At 37.2% G+C, this 14,201-nt stretch overlaps 1 protein-coding gene across 23 annotated transcripts in view; it reads left to right on the top strand.

Annotated features, from left to right (window-relative positions):
* The window catches only part of FOXP1 (forkhead box P1), a 632,958-nt gene that overhangs the window by 567,832 nt on the left and 50,925 nt on the right, over window positions 1–14,201 (top strand). For all 23 annotated transcript variants that reach the window (XM_032289662.1, XM_032289644.1, XM_032289647.1 and 20 more), the window contains one exon: window positions 7,682–7,786. In XM_032289662.1, the coding sequence (XP_032145553.1) occupies window positions 7,682–7,786 (105 nt within the window). The remainder of the gene's footprint in view (window positions 1–7,681; window positions 7,787–14,201) is intronic.

The following is a 14,201-nucleotide window of genomic DNA, read 5'->3' as shown; positions in this document are numbered from 1 at the left end:
TCCTGAAAGGCTTCATTCACTCCTTTAATGGATATCTGTTCAGCACCTACTTCTTACTCATCTTGTCAGTACCAGCATGTGCCATTGGTGCCTATTCCCTATGCCATCTGCATATCCTTGGTGGAAGTTTGGTGGAGGTTTTACCACTGGGAGGAGCTCTTGTGTGATTCTCTTCAGTTTTCAAATGAGAGAATTGGAGGGCAGAGCAGTGAAAGGACTTGCAGGCTTCCTGGTTACAAGCAGAGCTGTAATGACAAATGAGGCCTTCGGACACTGCACCCCCGACCCTTCCTATATAGAAATAGCGCTGGCCCTCAGTAAAAGGAACAGTTATACTTTATTTACATGTTAAGCAGAGAGAGCCACATAACACCTCATGCAAAAGTTTTTCAGTACACAAAGAATCAACGGGATCTGGGAAACAAAAGTTGCTCCTAGGCACTTAATTCTTCAAAAAGTTCAGCTGCTGTGGTTTTATTTTTATTAAAAACCTGTCTCTCCCCCTACCCGTCAAACCTCAAAAGTTATTTTATAGCTTAATGTAATTTCAAAAGTTGTTATATAATTTTAACTATAAATTCTTTTGAAAACATAGGCAGTATGTTGGGAAAAGAGAAATCTAAGAAAAATGAAATTTAAAAAATCCCAACACTTAAATTTATGTTCAGTTGAATTTTGACAAAAGTATCAAACCATTCATTGGGGATCGAGTAGTGTTTTCATCAAATGGTGCTGAGACAACATTCAAAAAAATGAAGTTGGACCCCTGAATCCTATCATATACAAAAATTAACGTAAAACAGACCCTAGGCTTCAATGTGAAAGCTAAAACTATAAAGCTCTTGGAAGCAAACTTAGAAGTAAATCTTCGTTACCTGTGTTAGGCAGTAGTTTCAGCGATGTAACACCGAAACAGAAGGAACCAAAGAAAAAATATATAAATTGGCCCTCATCGGAATTAAATGTTTATGCCCTAAAGCACACCATAAAGAAAGTAAAAAGACAACCCATGAAATAGGAGTAAATATTTGCAAAAAGACAACCCAATTAAAAAATAGGCAAAGACTTTGAATAGACATTTTTCTGTGGAAGATAAACACACGTGGCAGTAAGCACGCGAAAATGTGTGCAGCCTCGTGAATCATCAGGGAGATTCAATCAAAAGCACAATAAGGTGCTATTTTCTAGCCGTGAGGATGGCTAGAATAAAGATACATAACAAGTGTTGGCAAGGAGATGGATAAATTAGAACCCTCACACAGTGCTGGTGAGCATATAAAATGCTTTGGAAAGTGGTCTCAAAGTTCCTCCCAATGTCAGCCATAGTGTCACCATAGGACCCAATAATTCAACTCCTGAGATATCCTGTAAAATTGAAAGCAGATAGAGTACATGTATGTACATGTTCATAGCGGCATTACTCACAATAGCCAAAATGTGGAAATAGCCCAAATGTCCATCAACAGATGCATGGATAAATGTGCTATGTATGTACAATGGAATACTATTCAGCTACAAAAGGGAATAAGTATTAATAAATGCTACAGTGAACCAGTGAGCCTCCAAGGCGTTATGGGAAGTGAAAGAAGCCAGGCACAAAAGAATACATGTTGTATGATTCCCTTTATGTGAAATGTCCAAAATAGACACACCTCTGGAGACAGAAAGATTAGTTTTTGGCAGGGGCTGGGAGTTGGGAGGAAATGGGAATGACTGCTAATGGGTACAGGATTTCTTTTGAGGGATGATAAAAATGTTCCAAAATTAGTTGGTGATGATGGTTATACAACTTCGTGAATATATTCAAAACCATTGAATTATACACTTAAAATGAGTGAATTCTATGATATATGAAACTGTAACTCAGTAAAACTTGAAAAATGTATTTCTGCAATTTTGAGTGACTGGAGAACAACCAACATAGTCTTCTATAATTTAATTTATCAAATAACATGCCGGTGAAATAAAATACAGTTTATAATTCGGGCAAGATCTTTTTTTGGAGACAGTCTTGCTCTGTCGCCCCGGCTATAGTGCAGTGGTGGAATCTGGGCTCACTGTGGCCTTTGCCCCCAAGGTTCCAGTGATCCTCCTGCCTCCTGGGTAGCTGGGATTATAGGCATGCACCACCACACTGGTGCCCAGCCAGATTTCTTTTTTTTTTTTAGTGTGTGCAGGGAGGCATAAGCCCTAATGGTCACAGATATATGTAGCCTTTTGCAACAGATGAATCAGAAGTTTGGAGAGGAGGAAAACAGAGGCAAATTTGGAAAAGGGAAGAAAAATGAAGCGAAGACATAAAAGACAGACATGAGAATTTGGGTCAATGCACAGGAAAAGCTGGGAATCTGCTTTCAGGTGAAGGGAAAGTTGGCATTTCAGTTGGCAGGAAATGGCTTGGCAGATAGCATGGTCACTCTTCTCATCTCCTTCAGAGATTCCTCCCTCTTAGTTACCACAGGGGAAATGTGGATTACAGGACTGACAGTGTAAGGATAACTAAAGAAAGACTGCAGACAGCAGAGTTGAGAAGTTGTCCTTGTTTAGCAGGTGAATTTAATAACACCAGTTTCAGAAAGCTTTGGTTAAGTGTGACCTTCGGAAAGTAACCATGAAGTCACCATAAGGAACCCTAACCATTATATAAAATTGTCTCAAAAACTAAAGCCAGTGTTGAAGACTTTGGGTGGTATATTTTGATGGAGAAAAAATAAATAGGACAAAATATCCTACTTAACTGTCATTGAAAGTGACACCTTTGGCCAGGTGCAGTAGCTCACGCTTGTAATCCCAGCACTTTGGGAGGCTGAGGTGGGCAGATCACCTGAGGTTGGGAGTTTGAGACCAGCCTGACCAATGTAAGGAAACCCTGTCTCTACTAAAAATACAAGAATTAGGCATGGTGGCCCATGCCTGTAATCCTAGCTACTCGAGAGGCTGAGGCAGGAGAATCGCTTGAACTGCGGAGACAGAGGTTGCAGTGAGCTGAGGTGGTGCCATTGCACTCTAGTCTGGGCAACAAGAGTGAAACTCCGTCTCAAAAAAAAAAAAAAATGACATCCTTATATCCTACTGAATATATAGTATATTCGGTACCATGTAATGTCAGGAATTATTACATATTTATATGTAATTATACTTTTCATGGCAAGTTGGTTCTTTCTAATCTGAAGTGCTATCACTATTTTTGTGTTAAAATTATATTTAATTTTTACATATCAAGGATTATCAAGAAAAATTTAAATTAACTGGCTTTTCTCAAATGCATACTATCTGTGTTTTATATATTCAGAATAAAATTAAATAATAGAAAGTGTCATAGCGATAGTTTCTTACACTTTGCATAATTCTGGTCTTTACCTACAAGATTTTTTTTTTAAAAAGGCAAACACCAATTGAGTGTATATCCACACAGAAATGAAATAGAACAATATATTTACTGTCTGTTCATTCATAAATTCACCTAACATTTATCAAGCCCATGTTCTTTTTTTTTTTTTTTCTTTTTTTTTTTATCTTTTTCTTTTTTAAGACCGTATCTCACTCTGTCACTCAGGCTGGAATACAGTGGTGCAATCCAGCCCACTGCAACCTCTGCCTCCCAGGTTCAAGTGATTTTCCTATCTTAGCCTCCCGAGTAGCTGGGGATTACAGGTGTCCACCACCACGCCCAACTATTTTTTGTATTTTTTAGTAGAGACGATGTTTCACCATGTTGGCCAGGCTTGTCTCAAACTCCTGACCTTAAATGATCCACTCGCTTCGGCCTCCCAAAGTGCTGGGATTACAGGCATGAACCACCATGCCCAGCCTCAAACCCATGTTCTATTGGAGGTTCTGAGTATATGGAGATGAATAAGTGATTCCTGCCCCTAGGAATTTTCAGCCTGGGAGTTTGTAGTAAAATACACCTTGCTAAACAACTAACCCTAAAGTTTTAAGAGTTTAATTTTGGGACAAACATGTTTAAATCCCGTAAAAACAAAATGTATCTTTTTTCATCACTGACCCTTGCAGCTTTTCAGAAATGATACTTTACACATTGGTGAGTCTACCCTTCAACAGTTTATTTAAATTATTAGGCTCATTGCTTTATTTTACCATCAGATTCCCAGATCATCCTTTCCCTACCAGGTTTCATCCTGTAAAAAATGTAGCTCTAAATTAACGCAAGATAAAAACATTATTTTCCTCAGTTTTATTTCCCTTCTTGTCCTTTTTGGCACGACCCAAAAGGCAGTAAGAATATAAATGCTTGTTCCACTTTTTTGAGAAAACAGAAAAGCTCCCATTCAGAGGTGCAGCTGGTGTTGTCCAGTGACGCTTCATGCAGAATGAGTGCAAGGCTAGAAGCGAGCCGCAGCCACACATGCAGCCGGGTGTGTGGTATTCCCCGTGCCACTGTTAGAGCACACGGCAGACTGGAAATCAAGTCCTGCGTAGCACTTGATTCTTTTTTTTGCCACATACATATATGCATACACACATATACGTACACAAAATGAACAATTGCACAGTAACAGTTCCTACAATGCTCAGAATTAAAACTTCAAAAGATACAAGAAGTATGCTGAAAACTGAGTTTCCCTGTTACCTGCTACTCCTACTCGCTGTATCCCTCCCCAGAGGCAAGAGTTGTTCCAGTTTCTTATGTATCTTTCCAAAGAGATGCTGTCAAAAGCACCTCTGCCAGCCTGTTCTCTCTCCTTCCAAAGCCAGACACTTCATTTCAGACAATTGTGTATTCAAAGTATCCAGTTATATATTAAATATTAAAAGCAAATGACAACAGTGTGTACAGTAAGTTTCCATTTTGAAAATAATAGTACATTAGAAGAGAAATGTAATATAAACCAGAATGGTAAATGATGCCTAGGTTGGGGTGTGGGGGTGCACTTCCTTGGTAGCCACAGCAGTTTAATATGTGAACTTGTGAAAATAAAAGCATGTAATCTTTTCATAATAAAGAAATTGTTTTAACGAAAACAAATTCACAAGCAGTCTTCTGAATGTATAAATGTGTACCCGTGTGTGAAGACTGTGAGTTTCCTTAGACTTCAGGCACAACTGGTTGCCTTCTAAGGCCCTAGTGAGTCATTATCTGTCCTTACTTTGAAGCAATGATAACAAGTTGAACTGAAAGTAAATTCTTAGATGTGGATAGTTTTTATTCAGATCTTGGATCCTTCGCAAGTAAGTTAACCAAAAACAGGATAGGGAACAGAAAACATGGTGTTAAATCCTACACATTTTGAGTCCAAAATCCTGCTAGTGAATGCATATTATTATTTTCTCTCATATTATCATTGTTGGTGTAACCCAAGAAGCATGGCCATTTTAACCACTTAAACAGTTGTTAACTAGTAATATTTTTCATCCTAACTAGTTCAGGCTCCTGGTTTCCAAATAGAAAAAAATCACACAAAATATGTATACTGGCTAAGAATGCACTCAGCATGTAGCATTTTTCAAGAGCAACTTGATAGAATATTCACAGTTAATTTTAAAGTTAAGTACTCATTAATTGAGTGATCTATTTCTCTGAATGTATCTTCCGGTAGCAGTCAGTTGTTATATATTGGGATGTTTAACCTGGTAAATTTTGTTTCTAACATTATTTGCAAATATAACAAACATGAAGAGAAACTTAGTGTCCAAAATAGAAGGATGTTGAATAAATTTTGCCATATAACTAGAGTTAAGATGGTATGCGATGAACTATTATTACCCATCAGTAAATTGGGTTCTTGAAGATAAGTTGAGAACATGAGAAAGTATTTAAAAAATTATGTTATATCTAAAAGAATGATGAAAATATTCATATCTTACCTTATCAAGTATGTATTTGAAGGTAGTTGTTTTTTTTTTTTTTTTTTTTTAAGAATTTTTTTTTTTTTCTACAACGACTATATGTTACTCCTTTAAAGTTCTAAGAATAGTTTAAATCATCTTAATAAAATTGCTAAAGAAAATAATTACTAAGTTTGGGATTTTTTCTTTTCTTTTTAAGCTGTGGATGAGAAGTTTTCTTTTTATATGATTTTCTTCCCTCTTAGAATATCTGAAAATTCTACTGTTGAAGTATTCTTGCTAATACTGTTAGCAAGTTTTTAAAATTCTATTTTTGCATAATACTGATTTTATTCATTCACAGAGCTGAAGATGAACACAAATAGGTAGTAATTCTTTCCTTGAGTCCAAATGCAGTTTTACCTTCTTAACTGCTTAGACAATATCCTTTTATTGTTTGGCTTTATAAATATCACTATAGCTACTTGAGTTCCCTTGCTTTAATCCTTTCTTGTATGAGGGGCACTTTTCTGTATTTTTACAAGTTATTTTTCTATCTTTCGTTTATTTTTTGTTTTAAGACCTATTTTCTGTGTTAGGGCAAAATAGCTTGTCATTATCTTTAAATTATATGAGATTCCCAGCAAAATCATTCAAAAGTCACAGGAAGCCTTTATGATCGTTGATCAGGTGTAGTTCTGTGTGTCTGTGTGTTTGCTTTTTATGCCGTTTAGTGTGTGTTCATAATACACTTATTGTGGATTGGACAAGTGGCATTTGTGTACATATGATCTATGAATGTGAATTGATAAAATACATGAATATACATCCTGATGGCGTTATGAAATGAAATACAGACCTGTGTGTGTGTGTGTGTGTGTGTGTGTGTGTGTGTGTGTGTGTGAGTGGTCATCGTTGACTGTGCTTGAAGTTCAAAGTCAGGCAGAGGCAGTTGAGTAAGTTGTAAAATAGCCCTTCTTGGGAAGGGTATGCACTTGAGTACGAAACAGAACTCTCAGTGTTAGTTTTACATTTCTGTTTGGTGGAATGTAAGGTTATGGAAACAACTGTAAAAATAATTTGTCTGAAAGAAGTCTGGTTGCGGAAATATAATAGAGAAAATATTTGAGAATATGGTTCATCGGCGAGTGCAACAGATACTCTTCCCCAAGCACCACATGGTATGGATCAAAGCATCCCATGACTTGGATCCGTGTGGCCAAATCATTACGTATTGATTGGAACCCCACTGGAGGATTAACCCCTTCATGTTCATGCTAAATTTTCTCTCACTTTTGGTGTTAGGAATTTTAGGAGTATAATCTTCTTTGCCATTATTAGCTTTTTTTTGAGCTAATCATCTGCTTGGATATATTTATCTTTCTAAATTATTTTGGTATTATTCTAAATTATTTAATTGTACTCTGCTGGATAAAATTAACTTGGGAAAAATATGTGATTATATAAAAGCAGTTTCAAGGGGAAGGAAAGAAGAAAAAAATGGATGGTATTCCTTGTAGATATAGCATGAGAATCTCAAAATCAAGTACAGATTTTATAATTTTCATTATGTAGATGAAGTAAGTTCTAGCTTTTTAAAGACTCCTTCGCAGTCTGAGTAAAGAGCTTTGCATCTAACAAAAGCCCGTCAAACACTTTTTCATACATAGATGTATATTTCTAACATTTGACTAAACATATTTAGGTACACTTTAACTCTTGCTTTTAGCAAACAATGCAGAATTAGTCAATTACATGGGATGGGGGAAATCACAGATTTGTCTTGTCCACATTTGGCCATGTGGGCTCCTCCTACCTTTTATATCCTCGTCTGGTGGAATGGTTCTTGGCAGCAAATTCATTTTCTGGTCTTCTGTGTGCTTTCTTTCAGTTTGTCCCATGAGGAGCACCCCCATAGCCATCCTCTCTATGGACATGGTGTGTGCAAGTGGCCAGGCTGTGAAGCAGTGTGCGAAGATTTCCAATCATTTCTAAAGTAAGAATGATTTTATTTTTTTCTTCTTTTACATGCCATCACCTCCCACGAATGCTTTTGCTCATAAAATGCCTTTTTGATGAAGAGTTTCACTTCACCCTTTTGCAAGTGGACTCTAAATCATAAGGTCCAGTGCACTGTCAGGAATAGTTACAAAATCTATTGAGGGTTGTACTACAATGGGAAAAAGACTTAGATCTAAAGGCATAAGTCTCAGTAAGAGCCTATGTTTACCCATTTTTCAGAGTGACAAGCATTTAAAAAAAAATGATCCCAGTATTAAACTTGCAGTTATTTAGCTTTTACTTTTATTCATGTCCTTACATAAATCAATAGCATGCACATTTTTATATTTTATAAAAATATAAAAATAATTTTATATTTTTATAAAATTGGTGTCAATTACTAGCCAGTTGCATCTTGGTGATTGGGCCCATTCTTTGTTATACCATTGACTTTATAAATGTAGAAAGTGGATGCCGAGAAAAGCTACCAATTTGATTCTTAACTTCCTATATTGGTATTAACTTTAGTTCAGATTCTTGTCCTTACAGGGAGAGTGGACTAACTGTAATTTGAACCTATAACACCGATAAAGCATCTCTGTAAGGAAATACGTTAATCTCATAGATGAAGTGAAATGCTTCTATGCTATTCCTTACTTGTGTTAACTTGTAAGTTAAAAAAGAAATTAGACCAAACTGCCCTGCATTTTTGTATCATATAAATATATTCATAATATCATTGAATCATTAACCTATGTATTGAATATAATGTTCCATGATATTATAGACATCATTTGATAATCAAACATATGCACATGTATAACTATAACATATATGCCCATGTGTACATCTGGGCATGTGATGGTTTACAGATTGGGTGTTGGGGACCATTTCCTTCTAGCTTTTCTGTCTCATTCAAGCCCCAGGGAAACAGGGGTGAGCTGATTTATGTGCAGGTCTCCAGCTTTGTGTGGTCTTTATATTGTTAGAACAATCTCTGTATCTATCTTTATGGACCTGGATACAAATATTGTAATAAAGCCATCCTTAGAGAGATATCCAGTGTTACCTGCAAGCAGTTTTGGTGAATATAATTTTTTGATTAATGAATGGAAGCCTGTGAATCTATTTTATAACTTCCTTGCCTCAGTATTATACGAAAGCATTATGTGATCGTTGAAAACTTAAGTACTTACAGATATTTTAAAAGAGATGTCCAGAATTGCTTCTAAATATCAACAACCCTTTACAATTAATTTAAAAGCAGCAATGCTTTTAAATTAAGCAACAACCCTTTACAATTATTATTATTCAGATTAGTGATATTGGGCTTTGTTTTGTTTAGAAATCACTCACTATAGAATTTTTGTTTTGTTCTTTCCTCATCATTTGCCTTATCATATTTATATAATGAGAAAAAGAACTTGGCAGAAGCCACTTGTAAATTTCTGATTTTTTACTTTTATATCAGTGCTAGGTTTGATAAATATCTTGGTACTGATTTTCTCCATCCGTAGAATGGCTGATAAATAAACACCTGTAAATATGATTTATTGTCATAAAGTCTCTAGAACTATATAATTGCTAGCTCAGGGCCATGTATCAGTTTTAGAGTCAGAAAGGGAAACGACAGTTTCTAGACTTATTTAAAAAATTTTTTTAATGGCTAAAGTATTTCTACCCTAAAAAAATCCTCAAATTATAGGTTCATTTATTATGTGAGCTGATAATTAGGTTATATTATTAGGAGATTTTATATATATATCTACCAATTATATATATATATCCCAAAAAGGAGAGAGAATGATTTCAGTATTAAAGAAAATAAAGATGATTAGAATTGGGGCCTAGGCTCAATTCCTGTATGAAAGCCCATTTCTCTTCTAAAGATATTAGGAGTCTGGCACTTGTATAGGAAACCACCTATCAATTATTTATTAATGGTTTTGCACATGACACAACATGTTCTCAGTTCCTGTTTGCTCAGTGGAATTGGAATGCCCACTATCAACCTGCAACTGTTGCTTAGTTATTTCCTGATACTTACTTATTGACTTATATTTGTAAGATGACTTTTGTTTGTAAGTTATAGAAACCCAGCTTAAATTGGCTTAAGTGAAAAAAATAAACAAGTGGGGGATAATTGGCCCCTGTAGCTAGGAAGTCCAATGGTACAGCTGGCTTCAGGCGTGGCTGGATCCTGATACTTAACCAAGGTCGTTGGAGTATTGATTGTCCATTAGCTCTGTTTTTCTGTGTTGCCTTCATTTGGGAGCCCTTTCCAAGTGGAACTGAAGAGGACAGATTTATCAATCCCACAGTGCACCTCTTTCCCTGTAGTTCCAGAAAAAGTTCTAAGCAGACTGTCATTGACCCAGATTGACTTATGTATTCTAGCTTTCAGCCAATGACCTGCCCAGGCTTGCATCACACGCCGGCTCTAGAACAGAGGGAGATGTTCACCCCACGTGAACCACATGGGGACTAGAGTTGAGAGTTGGTTCAGGAATATAAAAATGAATATTATAAAGTAACAAAGGGAGAGCAAATGCTGAATAAGAAGAAACCCCCCTAGATGCGTTCCCAAGTTACACATTGACTGGTTGTCTATAACAAATTCAGGATTTTAGTTTTCCTCTACAATGTGGTTTTAACTCTTGGAAATTCAGAGTTGTCTTCAGGTATCAGGATCTTGCCGAGCACAGTGGAAAATAAATTAGTCTTCTTGTAGATTCACATCTCCCACTTCAGTCTAAAGGGAAATCAAATTGGCTTTGATGAAACCAACTTTGTTTTCCATTGAACTGAACTGAAAGAAGCTAGCAAACTTCTTGTGGTTCAAATAAAAACCACCTGGCTTCTATGAATGATGTCATTGGGGGGTCATTGTCATCAGAGTGTGATGCATCAAGTACTTTTCTCAGATTGCTGGATTCGGAGATCCTGAAAACATCTTCAGTTGTTTCCGTGGACCAAAAGCTTTCTAGTCTACGCTTCTCTTCAATTATCCCTCTCTTTTTAGAAAGGATTTCTTATTGGTTAGGCAAATTGATAGCAGTGTTGCTTGGATTCTCCTTAGTATTCTTACTCAATAAAAGGTAGCATTGCTTTGACCTTGATTTCAGTGCTACTTCATAGAGTTTTTTTTCACCTGTTTCCTATTCCCTCCCTAGTGATAGTTTATTATTAAATAGCACTGAACCTTAAAACAGGCATAATCCCAAAGTGCTTCACGTATATTAACTCATTTAATCCTCACAACCAGCTTAGGCTAATATTGTGGTACTATTCCCAGCATACCGTTAAGGAAACTAAAGCCCAGAGAGGTTAAGTGATGTACCCAAGGTCACACAGCTAATAAGAGATGGAGCCAAGGTCCAAACCCAGGCAGTCTGGCTTGAGAGGACTTACTCTTAATTGCTGCATGATACTGCCTGGTAAGGGGCAGTACTTTTTATTAACTGTTTGCTTTCTCCTTGGCAGTGGATATAAAGAAAGTTTTGGAGAAAGGCTGATGGGGTAGTGAAGACATTGTTAAGATGTTCTTTGAACTAGCCATGTATCATCTGCGCCTCAGAATCAGCACATGTGATTTGGGATGGTAACCGGTTTTTAGGGTTGTTAGGAATAAACGCTGCACCGAGCAAGCCACAATGGCTCACCCCTGAATGCACTGGGATGCTAAGGTGGGAGGATTTCTTGAGGCCAAGAGTTTGAGAGCAGCCTGGTCAACATAGCAAGACCCTGTCTCTACAAAAATAAAAAAAATAAAATAGCTGGGCGTGGTGGCGTGTGCCCATAGTCTTAGCTACTTGGTAAGCTAAGGTGGCAGGCTCACTTGAGACCGCAGTGAGCTATGATCATGCCAGGGTGCTGCAGCTTGGGTGACACAGCAAGACCCTGTCTCTAAAAGATAAATAAATGAATGAATGAAGAAAAGGTACGTCATATAAACTGCCTAGTCCACACTAGGCATTCTTTAAAAGCATTAGAACTTCTTAATATACTTAGATATATTTATTTTTTAGGATGGGTAATCTTAAATATCCCAAAATTTCTGACCCTCTACCTAGGAAAAGGAGTTGTGACTATACAAAGCATGGATATATCCAAAGAAATTGTTCTGTAATAGAACATTTTAATCATAAACCTCTGGTGAAAAGTCCCACACAGAGGGGAGGGCATGGCACATTTTTTCCATAAAGGGGTAGGCATAAATATTTTCAGCATTGCAGGCCATACAGTCTCTGTGACAGCAACTCGACTCTGCTCTGCCATTGTGGTGCAAAAGCAGCCATTGATCATGTGTAAGGAACAAGTATGGCTATGTCCCTTGGACAACAGTTCGCTGGAACATTTTTGGTGTCACCAACATGTCTTTAGCTGAGGAACGCTTTTGTGGCTCCGGACATAGCTATCCAGGTTTATGTTAGCTTGGATTTATAGAACCCTCGAGTTAGTCATATCTGGGGGGAAATACCCATGTGTGTCATGCCCCATGACTTCATTGACCAACCATGATTTTCATACTTCCTAGATCTTGGGTTCTTCCACCCAGTTTCTAGTGTTCATTCTTGGGGAGAGGAAGTAACTTTGCCAGGTAACAGCTGTCTGGCCTTCCTCAGCTCCAGATTAATAAGCTGTAACTGTTACAGAGGCCAAGCTTGGTTCTCCAGGATAAAAATCTCATCTGTCAATACTGTGCTACTGTTAACAGAGAGAGGGGTTCATAGAACAGGGCCTGGGGGGAGGGGGGACTCACAGGTCTAAACCTGAAGCCTATTTTTCTCCCTCCTGAGGAAGAGATACCATAACTGTTGGTAAATCAAAACCGGAGATTTGACACTTTTCTGTGATCATTCTGCAGCGTTTGTTCCCAAGGTGAGGTATACCACAGGGCCCTTGATTTCAAAGATAAATACTGTACAAATAACCAGGCTGTTGTCTTTCCCTCACCGCCAACAGAGGGACACTTTATCAGAATCAGCAGATACCCTGCCTATTGTACGCATTTATTTCTCTGTTTCTTCTGAAAACAACTTGCAGTTCTAGTGTTGATTTTTTTTTTTAATCTATCAACCATGAGTTATCATGTGAGTGTTGCATTTGTTAGCGCTAACTGATAGCAGCAGGTGCTCGTGCTAACTCTAATGAAATTGCCCAGCCCTGCATTGCTTGGAATCCTCCGATAACAGAAAAACAAAAATAAGTCCCGTGTCATCCACAGAGGTGAAGCTCCTCGGCGTTCTTCCTTCCTCTCCTCACTTGAGTCCTTTTGTTTTTGTTCTTTTCAAACCAGATGAAAGATAAAATCTTTACTAGTAAAAATGTGGATTTGTAATTCTTCCCTTTCTCCTCCCTGCCTCCTTTTTTTAAATGCTCATACAATGCATTGGCAGAATGAGGAATAGATTTGAAGGCTAAATCCTGACCACATTTCCCTGTTTTGAACTTAGAATGTAAAGTCAGAGGCAGGCCCATAGTTTCACAAACACCAGGTACTCTTGTGTGCTTGACGGAAAATGTTTTCATTTCTCCATTTTTCTTTTAGGCGACCACTTGTATAACATCTACTAAAAGTATCATTTATATCCTTGCTTAGTATACTATTTGAAAAGAATTTCTTTTCTTTCGGTGATTTCTCACGGAGAAAAACTCCATGCAAAACAAAACAAAAATTCCCTTGCTCTTTAGTCAGATGTATGTAATTTATGAAAGCCAAAACAAACTGTATACGTGCTCTAATAGACAGAGAGATAGAAAAATGTTGAAGAAAATGCCCAGAGATGGAACTTTGACCCTTTCTAAAAGGTCGAAGGCTGCAGACAGTAGAGGACATTTCATTGTTAATTTGCTTTTTAAATTTTTTTTTTTCTGTGAATTTTGCTTTTCAAAACTGTGAAGAGTTTTATGTAAAAGAAACTACTAAGTGTGCTCTGTAATGTTTTCACAAGTGTTTTTATCATGGTAACATCTTGTTTACTTTAGTTCCCTGCCTAAAACTACTTGGAACATGTTAAGAAAACATTTCAAGAAAGCCTCGACAAAGAGGCTTTTGTTTAACAGCCACCATGAGGCAGCATGGATCACAAAGGTGTTAACTTTCAGCCCCTTAAGCACTTCCACATGAAATTCCAGCAACTATGTTTGTGGTTTTGGAAAAACAAAGTGTATGTTAAAGAAACCAGGTATATGCTAATACATGTCGAAGGAGGCCGGATATCATAAATTGTTTGAAACCCATTTGTGGCTCTCGGCTTGCACGCCTGAATGTTCGGCAGTGAAATTACCTCTAGTTAGTGCAGGAGACTTCAGCCATGTAGAGGGAATAGCCGTCTATAATTGTGGATGCATGCAAATCAAATTCCAGCCTCATAGTTTAAATCTCAAGGAGATTGGGATGAAAATTT

The sequence above is a fragment of the Sapajus apella genome, unplaced genomic scaffold (genome assembly GCF_009761245.1).
Source record: "Sapajus apella isolate SASKATOON/1434 unplaced genomic scaffold, GSC_monkey_1.0 scaffold23, whole genome shotgun sequence".
Lineage (NCBI taxonomy): Eukaryota > Metazoa > Chordata > Mammalia > Primates > Cebidae > Sapajus > Sapajus apella.
The sequence above is the reverse complement of the archived record's forward strand: the minus strand, read 5'-3'. Positions and strand labels throughout refer to the sequence as shown.